Source organism: Diceros bicornis, chromosome 32 (genome assembly GCF_020826845.1).
Source record: "Diceros bicornis minor isolate mBicDic1 chromosome 32, mDicBic1.mat.cur, whole genome shotgun sequence".
NCBI classification, from domain to species: domain Eukaryota; kingdom Metazoa; phylum Chordata; class Mammalia; order Perissodactyla; family Rhinocerotidae; genus Diceros; species Diceros bicornis.
The window spans coordinates 6,971,642-6,986,896 of NC_080771.1; the positions used below are offsets into that span (position 1 = coordinate 6,971,642).

At 39.5% G+C, this 15,255-nt stretch overlaps 1 protein-coding gene across 2 annotated transcripts in view; it reads left to right on the forward strand.

Annotated features, from left to right (window-relative positions):
- The window catches only part of FTO (FTO alpha-ketoglutarate dependent dioxygenase), a 358,292-nt gene that overhangs the window by 116,109 nt on the left and 226,928 nt on the right, over positions 1-15,255 (forward strand). For both annotated transcript variants that reach the window (XM_058527826.1, XM_058527827.1), the window contains exon 4: positions 11,126-11,269. In XM_058527826.1, coding sequence (XP_058383809.1) covers positions 11,126-11,269 — 144 coding nt within the window. The remainder of the gene's footprint in view (positions 1-11,125; positions 11,270-15,255) is intronic.

Consider the following 15,255-nt stretch of genomic DNA (forward strand, 5'->3'; position numbering starts at 1 on the left):
AATTAGCTGTGGGACCTTAGGCAAGTTTCTTAAATTCTTTGTGACTCAGTTTTCTCATTTGTAAATAGTGATAAGAACCTAGTGAATCCCACCTCAGGACTGTAGGATTAAATACATGTAAAGTGCTAAGAACATAACAACGTCTAGCACATACTAATTATTCAATAAATGTTAGTTATTTTTAGTTTTTATTAAAATTATACATTCGTGTAATTTTATTTGTTTGTTTATTTGTTTATTTTTTGTGAGGAAGATCAGCCCTGAGCTAACATCCATGCGAATCCTCCTCTTTTTGCTGAGGAAGACTGGCCCTGGGCTAACATCTGTGCCCGTCTTCCTCCACTTTATATGGGACGCCGCCACAGCATGGCCTGACAAGCGGTGCGTTGGTGCGCGCCCGGGATCCGAACCCGGGCCGCTAGCAGCGGAGTGCGCGCACTTAACCACTACGCCACAGGGCCGGCCCCACGTTCGTGTAATTTTAACAAGTCAACTATTTCTGTGTGGTTTGTTCAGAAAAAACACATTTATCCATGCCTTTTCTCCCCATTTTCATTTCCCCAGAGGCAATCACTTTTACTGTTTTCTTTCAGGTGTTGGTTTTGATAGTTAATTACATGCTTATATTGTTTTGGGCATTATTTTTGGGCTTCCTGATATGGAAAGTGAGGATTTACTTAGCTCCCTTTTCTCCCCCTGTCCTCCTACACATGCACGCTCTTCTGATTCCCCGTAGTCCCAGGATAGGTATATTGTAATTTTGGTTATGTCAGCATTCCACCTTTATAGTTATCATGTCCATGAAAATGCTATTCCTAGCCTTGTCATAAACTTTGATCAGTTTTCCTTTTCTTTACAACTTTTTATTTTTTCCCATGCTAATAGTGGTCTTGTTTTTTGTTTAAGTAGTTTTCTATGTAGTTATCACCAGTTTAATCCTATGCTCTCTACCAATTGTTTAAATCTCCTCTCGAGAGCTTGGGAACCTAAATCAGATATTCTGTCAATTTCATTTTCTTGGAGAAATATCTTCCAGAGTCTTCCAGTCTGCTGCAGTCTGGACTGGTTACCTTCTATGCCTTCTTCTATGTGGGATTTGAAGTTTGAGGTGGCTCGTCAGAGAAGACGAGCACAGATGTCCCCTCTTCTGATATCCCTCAATTGTAATCCAGCAGATTCCCTTCCTCTCTGTCCTTTCTGGAGCTTCAGATTCCTGCATCCCCTGTCTCTCTCTTTCCTGATTTGTCTCTTTCTTTCTTTTTTTTTTTTTTGTGAGGAAGATCAGCCCTGAGCTAACATCCGTGCTAATCCTCCTCTTTTTGCTGAGGAAGACTGGCTCTGAGCTAACATCTATTGCCAATCCTCCTCCTTTTTTCCCCCAAAGCCCCGGTAGATAGTTGTATGTCGTAGTTGCACGTCCTTCTAGTTGCTGTATGTGGGATGCCGCGTCAGCATGGCTGGAGAAGTGGTGGGTCGGTGCGCGCCAGGGATACGAACCCAGGCCGCCAGTAGTGGAGCACGCACACTTAACTGCTAAGCCACGGGGCCAGCCCTGTGATTTGTTTCTTTATTTTGGTGGTGCAGGACCTCTAATGGTTTTTTGAGAAAGGGTGCTTAGGAGGTAAATTTCTGAGACCTTGAATGTCTTCAATTATCTTTATTCTACCTTGACATGCATAGATGGTTTAGGTGTAGAAATCTTGGTAGGAAATAATTTTTCTTCAGAGTTTTCTTCAGAGGGCATTGCACCAATATTTTTTATCTTCTGGTATTCGTGTTGAGAGTTCTGATTTTTTCTTTATCCTTTGTGTGACTTTTTTTGGTTGGATTTTTTCCCTAATGTTTTATAATTTCACAGTGATATTTTTTCATCCATTATACTCACATTTGGTAGGTCCATTAAATCTGGAAACTGATATCCTTCAGCGTGGGACATTTTCTTGAATTTGTTAATTATTTCTTCCTCTTCAATTTTCTCTTCTCTCTAGAATCCATGTAGTTTGGTTCTTCTTCTTTTTTTTTTTGGTGAGGAAGATTAGTCCTGAGCTAACATCTGTTGCCAATCTTCCTCTTTTTGCTGAGGAAGATTGGCCCTGGGCTAACATCCGTGCCCATCTTCCTCTATTTTGTATGTAGGGTGCCACCACAGCATGGCTTGATGAGTGGTGTACTGGTCCACGCCTGCGATCTGAACCTGCGAACCCCAGGCCACTGAAGCGGAGCACGTGAACTTAACCACTATGCCACCGGGCCGGCCCCTGTAGTTTGGTTCTTGAACTTTCTGGACTGTTCGTCTACTTTTCTTATTTATTCTCTTATTTTCAAACTTTTTGTATTTTTTAAATCTGCTCTCTAAGAGATTTCCTTAACTTTATCTTCCAACTGGTCTTTTGAGGTTTTTTTTTTAATTATTGAAATACAACATATAACATAAACATACAGCTTGATAAATTTCCACAAAGTGAACATATGTGTGTAACTAGCACCCAGATCAATAAATAAAATTTATTAGCACCCCAGAAATTCTTCCTTCCAGTGTATTCCTTCCCCTAACAGTAACTACTGTCCTGACTTCTAAGGCCATACATTAGTTTTACACGTACTTGAGTTAGAATTGTAAGCTTCCTGGAGACATGGTTTGTGTCTTGATCCTTCTTTGTATCTGCAGATAATGGAAAATCACTAAGTATTTGTTGCCCAAAATCAGTAACTGTTTTTGTTCTTCAGTACTTTGGACTGTTCAGCTACGTCATGGCTGCTATCCAAGAACTCTTTGATTTCTGCAACTACAGTCTCTGTTTAGAGTTAGGATTCTTTTGATTTCAAGTAGCAGATACCTGACCTAAATGGACTTTATTTAAAAAGATGAGGAATTATCTTGCGTAATACCAAGACCAGAGATCTCAGTGGCTTCAAGTGGACCTTGTTTCAACAGTAATAGTGTGTCAGTTTCCAGTTTCTTCCCCTTGGTCTTTTGGCTGTTCTTGAGCTGTTACTTTCCTCTCTTGAGGCAAGCAAACTTCTCATAGCCCCCAGATGACTGCCCCCAGCTTCTGTGGCCACCCTCTTTCTTTTTTATGAGCTTTGTGAAGGAGACAAACTGAGTCTCGGACATGTACTTTGAACGCTGGACAAAGCTTTGCCTGAAGCTAGATGAACAAATATCCTCTTGATTAATCCCGTTTGGTTCTGGTCTTCTATGTTATTTACAGCATGGAAGTTTCCTGTAAGTCTCCATGATTCTCGCTGTGCTTTCCTGAGGTTGCCCAACGAATTGCAACCTCTATTGTTAGAAGCTCTGGTTTAGAGAATGTATTATTTGAGAAGTACCTCTGCTTCCTCTTCTCGTTTCATATTTTACTTCAGATAATGTGGCGGTTCTGAAGCTTTAGCCAAGAGCCCCCAGAGCAGTTTTTCTCTCCTTTTCTCACTTTTACTTTTTTCCCCCAAGTCCGTGAAACATGATGTAATGAGATTCTTCTATGTATGTGAATATTTATATCTTAAAAATTTTTTTTTCAAATGCTTAATCTGAAAGCTGACAGAGCCAGACATCATGTTGAAGGGCTTTAGCTTTTTCAGTAAAGAGTTTTCAATATTTCCCCTGAAATCTCAGAAAACTTATAATTAATTTTACAATTGATCTGTGTCAAGGGACTGCGTTTGTCCTGAACCTCTTGTTTCGAGGCATCTGAGAGCAGCGGCTTGTTATAGATTCTGAGCTGGGATTGATTAGGTTTTTTTTTTTTTTACCTCCTTCAGACTTCTCCGTCTCCTCAGACCACTCCTCCCCCAGTGGCTGAGGAGTATGCTCTGTGTCAGCAGCAGGCTTGACTCCTTGGTCCTCACAGCCAGTCAAGGAAAGCATTTGTAAATTGTCGGACTCTTCCAGGGAGGATTCTCCTTGGCTAACCTTTCCTTCCTAGGGATAGAGTCCTTCAGGAATGTTTCCAGAATGTTCTCTGGCGTATGTCATTTGCCATTGCTTTGGAAACCTGTCCAGAAAAGTTATACAAAGTCTTCACATAGTAGCGTCTGCCTTCTAGAGGGATCATTCTGAAAAACAGATCTGACCGATGAAAAAGTCTTCAGTGTCTATCATTACCCTCAGTATAAGTCTAGATTCCTTACCGTGGTTCCCAAAACCCTCCGTGTCCTGGCCTCTGCGCACCTCTCTGGCCTCTTCTCTTGCACATCCATGTTGTTCGTGTGATACTTTTGCAACTCAGAATCAGCTATGCTCTTCCACACCCACCATGCATTTCCCTCCTCAAGTGTGTCTTCCCAACCTCACACCTTCCCCTTCCCCTGTCTCTCTCTCTCCATTTTTAAAAATGGATTTCCTGTCCCTGACAGGGGAATGTTACAGACCAGTGCTAGACAGAGGAAGTATCATTGGGCTTCGTGTACCAGCTGACCATCTGCAGCTTCTGGGTTTCCCCCTCCTCAGGATCCGTGACATGGATAGGAAGGGACCTGCTATTTCAGCCCCTCTAGATGTGGGCTTAAGGAAACAGAGAAGATAATTGCCAGGGCCAAAGTCTTAGAAGTCTTAGCACTTGGCTAAGGAATAGGGACTAGGAAATAAGGCTGTTTTTTAATCTGTGATGATGATGAATATATACTTACATATCAGGGAAATTACTGACATACAATATTAATGGTATATGTTATTAAATATAGTACAAAGTTTCAAGCGATATGTTTTATTTTATTAGAACAGTCATCTCATCCTTCATGCTGAGGCTTCTAGCTTTGTTTCCTAGGAAACAATGGTTGCCTACAGCTTTGAAGATGTAAACAAAATATTTGATGGCTTTATCTTTTATTAAATGGAATTAATTTTTTCTCAAAAACTGGTTAACATAAAAAAACCAAATTGGTTAATTTTGGGGGGAAGTTTTGGACATTTTAAACTTGACGTTTAAACTTAGCATTCTTTTGTATTTTGTCACATCTTTTACTTCTTTAACAGTTTGCTTATAGGGAGCTGGGAATGCGCCAAAAACACTGAGATGCTTTAAAATCCTTTCAACGTTGGGGTGGCCCCGTGGCTTAGCGGTTAAGTGCGCGCACTCCGCTACTGGCAGCCCGGGTTCGGATCCCGGGCACGTACCGCTTCTCCGGCCATGCTGAGGCCGCGTCCCACATACAGCAACTAGAAGGATGTGCAACTATGACATACAACTATCTACTGGGGCTTTGGGGGAAAAAAGGGAGGTGGATTGGCAATAGATGTTAGCTCAGAGCCGGTCTTCCTCAGCAAAAAGAGGAGGATTAGCATGGATGTTAGCTCGGGACTGATCTTCCTCACACACACACACACACACAAAAATCCTTTCAACGTTACTGAGGTTTACAGGCAAGTAGGAGCCTATTGCCTCTGCTTGTTTCCAAAATAACATGGGCAAGAGTAATCAGTTGCAGTTGTTCTAGATAATTACAAGTTGATTTTATTGAGAAAGTGAGCAACACTAACTTATGCAATAAAAAATTTATCCGACATACAGCTTCCCTCCTCCTTACCCAGCCCAAGGAGGAAACAAACCTTCAACAGAACGTTATTTTAATGAGCACATTTCAAAGGTGCTGGATTTATGGGAGACATCAGGAAACACTGATTGCAATTACTGTCTCTGTTTGTCGTTCAAGACTTGATTGGTGCCACATTGAGAAGAGTGCTAGGGTGAAAGTTAGAGAAGAAAGGAGTCAACCAGCCTTTAGCCTGTAAAGATTACCACTTATTAGAATATCCATACTCAGTGGCATTAAAGCCGCCTGAAAATCATTGTCTTTATAGTTTAAAATCATTTCTCTTTAAAGTTAAGTTATAGTTGATTTGACCAGAGAGGGATGTATGAAAAATCTTCTTAAAATATTTCTATTCTTTTTTCTTGTGCTCTTTGCTACCTCTCTTGTCATTAGGGCCCTCTAGAAGGAAGCAGCCTGAAGCTTTGGGATATCACAGATATAAAACATATGATTTCTCATATCAATATTCTTTTGCTAAATTGATCTGGATAGCAAATAATTTAGCATTAATTACTTTATTATGTTGTATGCTCTTGTTCATCGCATTACATGATTAGGTATTAGTCATGTTACGTCATTATTATTTTATTCCCGCGGCTTCTCACTATATGTGTAGTAGACATCTCTGTCAGATCATAAATATCAAGACTCAAGAGCAGGAGTTGGCAGACATTTTCTGAAAGGGCCAGATAAGAGATATTTTTGGCTTTGTGGGCCGTATGATCTGTGTCTCAGCCGCTCAGCCGTGCTGTAAAATGTGAAAACAGCCAGGGCCGGTATGGAAATGAATGGGCGTGACTGTGTTCCAGTTAAACTTCAGGGATAAAAGCAGGTGATGGGCCTGATTTGCCTGTGGGCTAGAGCAAGGTTCACAGGCTTCAGTGCCTGTAGGGGCCAGACAGGTACCGAGGATGAGGGAAGTGGCTGACTGGGACTGCCACTTGCAGAGAGCACGTGCTTTGTCTAAAAGGGGCAGCTGCTTCTCACATACAGCCACCTGTGACTGGCTCAGTGATACCAGATCTTGTAGTTCAAGAGTAGCTACAAGTTTGTATTTTTATGCAAAATACTTTTATCAGCTGGCAACTAATTTAGATTTGTTAAGGAAAAACTAATTTAGATTTGTTAAGGAAATGCAGTGCAGGTCTAGCTGTACACCTTTGTGAGCTCTTTTCTGATTCGTGGGATCTAGTTTTGCAAATTCTGCTGTTTTCAGGTGTAACTATGTATTATGTACAAATAAGAGCTGCCTGGAGAGTGTCATCAGACGTGGATAGCAAATGTCTGGTTCCAGTGCTGCTAACTAACGCTTCTGGTGGCTATGACCGACATCAGTAATTGATCATACCTCTCTTTCCTGCAGAGCCTGGAGAAAATTGCAGAATTCTCCACCGAGGCTCAAAAAAGCCACATCCAATGAATTAGTAGTGTCCCCTTATATGTAAGGTATTTGTCATCCCTGTTCCAGAGGATTCTCTTTAAAATGTTTTTGAGATTAACCTAGAAAATGGCTTTGAACTTTTTATTATATGACTTTATTCTCAAAGAAACCTAGCAAAATTTCCCCTTAACTGAAAGTACTTGAGAAAACGTGTATCAGAAATAACAAATATGAAAAAAGGGAAGATTCTGTTCACATAGCAGTATCAGATTTTAGATTAAAACTTAGGGAATTGAAGTATACCCAAAGTTGGGTGTGCCCTTAAAGGTCATTTAGTAGCGTTCCTTCCTTGAAGAGACCATGAACTTGGATTTCTGGTCTGGTTTTTCCACCGTACCTGTGCAAAGTAATGTGAATGAATGGTTATAAAGGGGAGTTCATTTTTTCCTTTCTTTTACTGCCTTTGGCTCTTGTGCAGTTTCTCTAGGGTAAGATGTTCAGAACATAGGGATCTGCATACGTGTATGTGCTATCTGGGGTGCATGTACTCTTGGACTGTGTATGTGACATGTACACGGTGCAGCCTAAGTACAACATGCTTTATTGTCCGTTCGATCGCATAAAACTTGGCATCTTTTTCGCTTCCCTCGTCACTTCTTACTCTACCCTCTGCAAGTCTAAACCCTACTTGTCTTTCCAGTTTGATCTTCTCCAAGAATTCTGCTCCACCCATTCTAACCCTCCCTGAACCTGTCTCTTCTCTGAACTTCTCTAGTACTGAGAACTGGGCTAATTTAGCAGTGTCCTGCTTTATGTTATTTGATTTAATTTGCATTGTTTCTTCATGAATTAACCTTTTCTTTTCCTGCCATCTAGCACAGTAGGGACTGTGAGTGGTGTGAACTGAGAGAACGTTTTGTTTTTAAGCAAGCAGCTTAGTATAAGTGTTCATTGAATGTCTCTGTGTGCCAGTTACTAGGGCTCTAAATGTGGGCGGAACAGAAGAATGGACCCTGCCCCCTGAAGACCAGAGTCTAGTGGATTAAAGTCTAATGGAATTTAAAATGCCCCCTTACTAGTCATCAGTGATGAGCATTTACAGCTCCACTAGAAGCTGGGTCATGGCTCTTTGGTTCATTCACTGATATATCCCAAGTGCCCGGGTCAGTGCCTAGTATATAGTAAGTGCTCAGTAAATATTTCTTACATGAACTTTTACAAGTTTTTCTGTAGGGCCATCCCCGCGGGACTAGTAGTGTAGGCAGGTCATAGTGTGTGCCTTCCACTTCTTTTATGTGTCCCTCCCACCACTTGTACCCCAGCCACATAGTTCTCCTCCCAGAAAAATCAGTCTTAGGTATCCTTCCAGAAATATTATATGTACATATACACACATATGTGTTAGTATGGGCTTGTATGTTTTACACAAATTATAGCCGATTAGTTTCTTTCCCTTAAAAATATATCAGATTGGTGGTTACCAGAGGGGAAGGAGGGTGAGGGGAGGGTGAAAGGGGTAAAAGGGCACGTGTACCATGACAGGTGGTAATTATACTTTGGGTGGTGAATAGATGTAGTCTACACAGAAATCAAAGTATAATGAGGTACACCTGAAATTTGTATAATGTTATAAACCAATGTTACCTCAGTAAAAAAAAAAAATATATATATATACACACACACATATATCTCTCAGATATTTCTATATTAGTGCATAGTCATATTACTTTTAGTGGCTACATAGTATTTTATTGCCTGGACATCTCGTAATTTATTTAACCAGAAACTTATTGATGGATATTTAGATTATTTCTGATTTTTTGCTCTTATAAACAGTGCTACAAAAAAAATCCTTGCTCAAAAGTTATTTTGCAACCTCTGCAAGTTGCAATTTTAATATACATTCCTAAAAGTGGAATTGTGGAATTCCTGTAAGTTCAAAGGGTTTATGCATTTGTGATTTTGATAGGCATTGCCAAATTGTCCTCTACAGAGAGTATGTGAGTGCCATTTTGTTACACTCGTACTAACACCATATTTTATCAAAGTGTTTGATCTTTTCTGATCTGATAGGTGAAGAATATCTATTGTGGCTTTAATTTGCATTTCTCTTTTATGAATAAGTTTGAACATCTTTTTATATGTTTACGAACTCATTTTATTTCCTTTTATGTGTTCTATCTTCTTAAGTTTTGCCCATTTTTTAAAATTTGATTATTGATCTTCATCTTATTGATGTGTAGGAGCTCTTTATATATTAAAAAAATTCCCTGGCTATGCTTGCTTCTTTTTTTGTGTGTGTGTGTGTGTGTGTGAGGAGGACCAGCCCTGAGCTAACATCCAATGCCAATTCTCCTCTTTTTTGCTGAGGAAGACTGGCCCTGGGCTGACATCCATGCCCATCTTCCTCTACTTTATATGGGACGCTGCCACAGCATGGCTTAACAAGCAGTGTGTCGGTGGGCGCCCAGGATCCGAACCGGTGAACCCCGGGCCGCCGCAGCAGAGCACGCGCACTTAACCACTTGCGCCACTGGGCCGGTCCCTACGCTTCTTTATATTTCCATATGAATTATAGAATCTGCTTGTCCAGTTACCAACTCTACTCACCTTTAATCCTGTAGATATTTTTATTGTGTTTGTGTCAAATTTATAGATGAATTGAGGGAGGACTGAGATTTCCATGATGCTCAGTCTTATTTCCCAAGAACATGTCTTTACCTTTGTTTAAATCTTCTGTTGTGTCCTTCAATAATATATATATATATATATTTTTTTCCCCAAAGCCCCAGTAGATAGTTGTACATCATAGTTGCACATCCTTCTAGTTGCTGTATGTGGGACACGGCCTCAGCATGGCCGGACAAGCGGTGCGTCGGTGCGCGCCCGGGATCTGAACCCAGGCCGCCAGTAGCGGAGCGCACGCACTGAACCGCTAAGCCACAGGGCCAGCCCCTTCAATAATATTTTAAAGTTTTTGCTCATGTAGACAATGTACATGTAAGAATCTTACTAGATATTTTTATATGCATACTTTTATAGCTAGCATTTTCTTAATTGGCCTATTGCTTGGGATATATTTTTCCTAATTGATTTGCAGATAATCATATTTGCAAAAAAATATTTTTTCCTATTAAAAAATCTTTTACCTCTTCTTTTGTCTAATGAGGGCTCCTCTGTTACGCAACTCCAGAGGGCACCATCGTGTTGACCATTTCTTCCAGAATAATGATGAGTCATTGTGGTGATAAAGGATATTATTTTCTAATTCTTAACTTTGGGTATGTTTCTAATGTTTCCCTGTTAAAATATTATGCTGACTTTGGGGTTGAGATAGATCTGTATTTTATCATGGTAAGGAATCAGCCACACGTTCCTGTTTTATTGAGGTTTTTATCATGAAAGCATGTATTTTATTGAATACTTTTGTGTATTTCAGATAACACATGATTTTGTTGTTTTGTTTTCATCTATGAATATGATGAATTTTAAGTGTAAGCTTTTGCATATTGAACTATCCTTGTATGTCTGGAATAAGTTCTACTTAGTTATAGAATGTTATTCTTTTAATATGCTGCTGGATTTGGATTCTATTTCCTTATGTTTAGAAATTTTGCATTGATTTTCAGATGTGATATTCGTGTGTGTGTGTGTGTGTGTGTGTTCTTTTTGGGTTTTGATACGTGTTACTCTATCTTCATGAAAAGAATTTGGAAACTTCTTTTTCTATGCTCTTAAACAATTTAAAGTGTATTGAAATTATCCACTCCTTAAATGGGTAGAATTTTCCTTTGAAACTCTCTAGGCCTGTGTTTTCCTAAGAGATAGTTCTTTGACAACTTCCTCTATACCTTTTGTGGCTTGATTCTTCTGGAGTTGATTTTGGTAAATAATATCTTCCTAAAAAAGCTATCTATTTAATCCAGATTTTCTAATTTATTTGTATGGCGTTGAACAAAACAATCTTCTTTTATTTTTCTTGGTATCTGTGATTATTTCCTTACCATTTTAAGATTTTTTTTTATTAAAAAATAAATGACATGTTAAAAATATTGTAAAGAATGTGATTTTTAAAAAATATGACATAAAAGGGTATAGTTCACTTCGCATCCATATTTTATTAAAACTTCAGTTATTCCTAAGATAATATTGTAAAACCCAGAACTTTGGATGAAATATTTCCTTTCTGATTACTCTTTTCTCTCTGTACAGGCCCTGAAGAGGAAAGTGAGGAGGATCCTCAACTCGAAGGCAGAGATCCTGATGTTTGGCATGTTGGTTTTAAGATCTCGTGGGACATAGAGACACCTGGTTTGGCAATACCCCTTCACCAAGGAGACTGCTATTTTATGCTTGGTAATTAAAGGGATCAAACCTATATTGATGCTTAGTAACTAAGTTTTAAATTATTGGGTGCATATTTTGAATATGTCTTTTGAGATAAACTTTTCAAGTATTTTGTAGTGATAATGAAACTTCTATATGTACGTAACTAGATTTTTTTTGGACATACTGCCAATTTTTAAAAGTTGCTTTTCTTTTCATTCTCTGTGTTTATGGAGTTCCCCAATGTGCTAAACAGTTTTCAGAATTCTTCATCGGAGCTACTAAATCATCTAAATCAACTTATCGGTGTGAAATTTTAAAAATATTTCTCTGTCTATATAAGTTCTTAGTTAGAAAGTTTTTTCTAGTTTTGAATTTAATTTCTTCTCAAGAGCAGCTGGCCTGACACCAGGGCTTTCTCTCCACTTGTCATTTAGTTCTTTGGGAAGCAGTAATTCAGCTGTGATTAGGCTAACTGAAGCTGTGGGGTTTGTGGAGTTTGTTTTTTTGCTTCTTTGCTCTAAGTTTTTTGTTTTGTTTTTGGACTTTCTACTTGTTTTCCAATGCACAGTGTGCAAACAGTATCGTTTTTTACTCACAAAGCTCCTTAGGGTTTGGTCTCTCCTTGGCTTTAGCTCTTGATTATTCAGGGTTATTTAGTTTTAGTTTTATCTCACTCTTACCTGCCTGGGGGAATCTACTCATGTGTTGGTTTTAGAGGCAGGGAGCACCAAGGCTTAAACCCAGCATTTATGACAAGAATGATTTCCCAATTAAATGAGTATTTGTAGAGAGCCCACTGTGTTCTGTGTGCTGCATGAGGTTCTGGAGGACATCGAAGATGGATAAAACTTGGTTCTTGACTTCTAGGAATTCAGAGTTTGGAATAGCTCTTTAGGCCATTATCTCATTAAGTGTTTTCCAAATTTCAGTCATTTGCACATCAACTTCAAGGTTCTTGTCATATGCATGTGCTACTGTACTATTACTTAGGTAATATTTCTCTCTAAAGAAACTCACTTTTTTTCTTTCACTGAAATGAATTTATTTTAGGAGATTTTATATCACTATCTTAATTGGAAAACTAGTATCACTTGGCGTAATTAGAAGAGTTTTATAAATATATAAAGTAAAACAGTATTAAATGCCTGCTACTTTTGTTTGCTGAAGATCCTGAGTCTGAGTCCTGTCGTGTCTGTTAAAAAGGGAGATTAGAGAGATTAACTGTTAGAGAGGTGCTAACTATATAGTGGTACCAATCTGAGACTTTCTCCTGGACGTCAGCAGAAAGTTTGGAAGATCATTAGGTAGGGAATTATTTTCTCACATGTGGTTCAATGATACTTAATATTGTGTCCCTTTACCTCTTAAATTCTTCTCATGGGATGATTCCTGCATTTGTTGAACACTAATCTAAGTAAACCCTAAATCTCTTGCCTTCCATCTGCATGTTGCTTTACAGTTTACAAATCAGTTTCACTTAAGGAATCTCATTCAGTCTCCAAACAACCTTGTGAGGAGATGGTGCAGAGATTGTTCTTTCCTTAAGTAAATTGCCTAAGGTCACTTAGTATGAGGCAGAACAGGGACCAGAAGGGATTGCAGGTTTCATATACAGCGCTTTTACCACTCTAAGAGGGACCATTGAGACTGGATCCCAATACACTGAAATCTCTACATGGGAATGTTTTTAGGGTTAAGATCATCTCTCCCCCTGCCCCTCCCGGGATTGCCTCGGGAACTGAGTTTCTATTCTGAAATCTTTGCCCCATCGTTGAGCATCATCTGTAAGTAAAACAGATTATTATTTCATTTTTTTAATGTACCCCCCAGATATGGATATTCACCTTGAGTATAAATAGGTGTTAATGTCAGCCAATAAGCCACATTTCTTTGGATACTTTGTTCAGGAGTTTCTTTTAGCAGTTTGCATCTTTAAAGAAATGAGAGAATGGTGCTCTCTCATTTTTAATAGCTTTATTAATTTTTTATATATAAAAGTAGTAAATACACATTGTAAAAGTTCAGCTGGTCTCCATTTATTTAATAACATCTCATGTTTTCTTTTCTGATTGAAAGAGTAATACATGCTCGTTGTAGAGAAAAGAAACTCTGAAAAGCAGAAAACGAAAGAAGAAGGTAAAAATCAGATTCATGCCCGGATTAGTATGTCCCTTTTCAGTCTTTTTTCTCTCTTTTTTTTTTTTGTGAGGAAGATCAGCCCTGAGCTAACATTCATGCTAATCCTCCTCTTTTTGCTGAGGAAGACCGGCTCTGAGCTAACATCCATGCCAATACTCCTCCTTTCCCACCCCCCCCAAAGCCCCAGTAGATAGTTGTATGTCATAGTTGCACATCCTTCTAGTTGCTGTATGTGGGACGCGGCCTCAGCATGGCTGGACAAGTGGTGCGTCGGTGCGCGCCGGGGATCCGAACCCGGGCCGCCAGTAGCGGAGCACGCGCACTTAACCGCTAAGCCACGGGGCCAGCCCTCAGTCTTTTTTCTATACATATATATGTCTGGAGTAATAGTAGTATATGAATAACAGTGACGTTTTTGGGGGACTAACAACAAAGCCAAGCATTCTTTTAATCTTCTCAATAACGCTAAGAAGTAGATAGTAACTATATTGCAAAAGAAAAAACTGAAGGTTAGATTGATGTAGTTACTTAGCCACGGTTGCACAGCTGGTAAGAAGCCTGGATTGGAAGTTGTGATTTTATGCCACTTGGGCTCTGGCACCCATGTCAGGCCATCCTCCTCCCCATGTGGATGCCCTCCTCCCCCCGCTGGGGCACTGACCCTGCTCTGGGCTTCTGTGCCCTCCTCCCCCTCCCTCGCTGGCATGCCTCTGCCTCACCTGATGGCTTTAGGACTAAGTGGTTCAGGTAGGGAAGAAAAGAAGACGATGATGATGTTCTGTTTGCTTCTTTCTTTTCCATGCCTTATTAAAGTTATGTTTTTCTTCCCTCAGAAAGAGATTAATAATGAAAATATTAAAAAATTTCATTGTCCTTTTGACTTATATGTTATAATGAATATACATTTTTAAATATACGTTGGGTCCCTTCAGCTATTGTAGGTGATAAACAGAAGTGTTATTATTTTATAGGAGCTAATATCCAAGACATAATATCTATTTCTGATTTCCCCACTCCTGTCTTCAGATGAAGAAGAGATAGTTGCCACCCTACTGAACTGGCTCAGACACAGCGCATGGTACCCGAAGTTTGCATTTAGAGTATATTTTCCTGGTTAAGATGTCATATTCAATTTCTAAAATGAATTTTCTTCCATCTCCTCTTAAAACCAAACAAAAACGAAAGCATCCATGGTCTAATGCTACCCTTTTTCTTTACTTTCTAAAACCTAAATGCCATAAGGAGCCGTGAGGAGGGGCTGATATCTGAAATCTGAACTTCACAGCACTTATGAAAAGGAAACAGTTTAGCTCAATTTATAATAATATATTGGTCTGCAGAGGAAGTGCAGACTGAACCCTGCTGTCTCAAGGAAATACTCCAGGGGTGTCTGATGGGGAACGTGTCGGGTGCCTGCAATAAATCCGCTGCCTGTGGAGGTAAGTGAAGGCCCTGCTGGCAGCGCCTGAGGACACGCTTAACTGGGGTTGTCGCGGTTTTACTTTTAAATTGGAATCTTTGCCCTAATCTCAGAGTTAGACATGACCAGATTTGCAAACAGATTTACAATTTTCACTAATTTTCCAACCAGGACTTCAAAACACACTTAGAGAAAAAAAAAAAAAAATACACTCTGGTCTTTCTCAGAGTAGGATGATTTACTTTGCCACAGATGTTTTCCATAGACTGAATGTAACCAGGGAGTTAGGGACTTAAACGTGGCTTGGAGACAAACCGTGGGTTTGTTTTTTGTGGAACAGATTATACAGTTCAAGGGGCATCAACCAAATTATGTTCATTAACCAGGAGCCGGGTGTGGAGGTGTGGGATGTTTCAGGATAAAGGTGAGTGGTAGGTAAACATTTGGGGCAAAC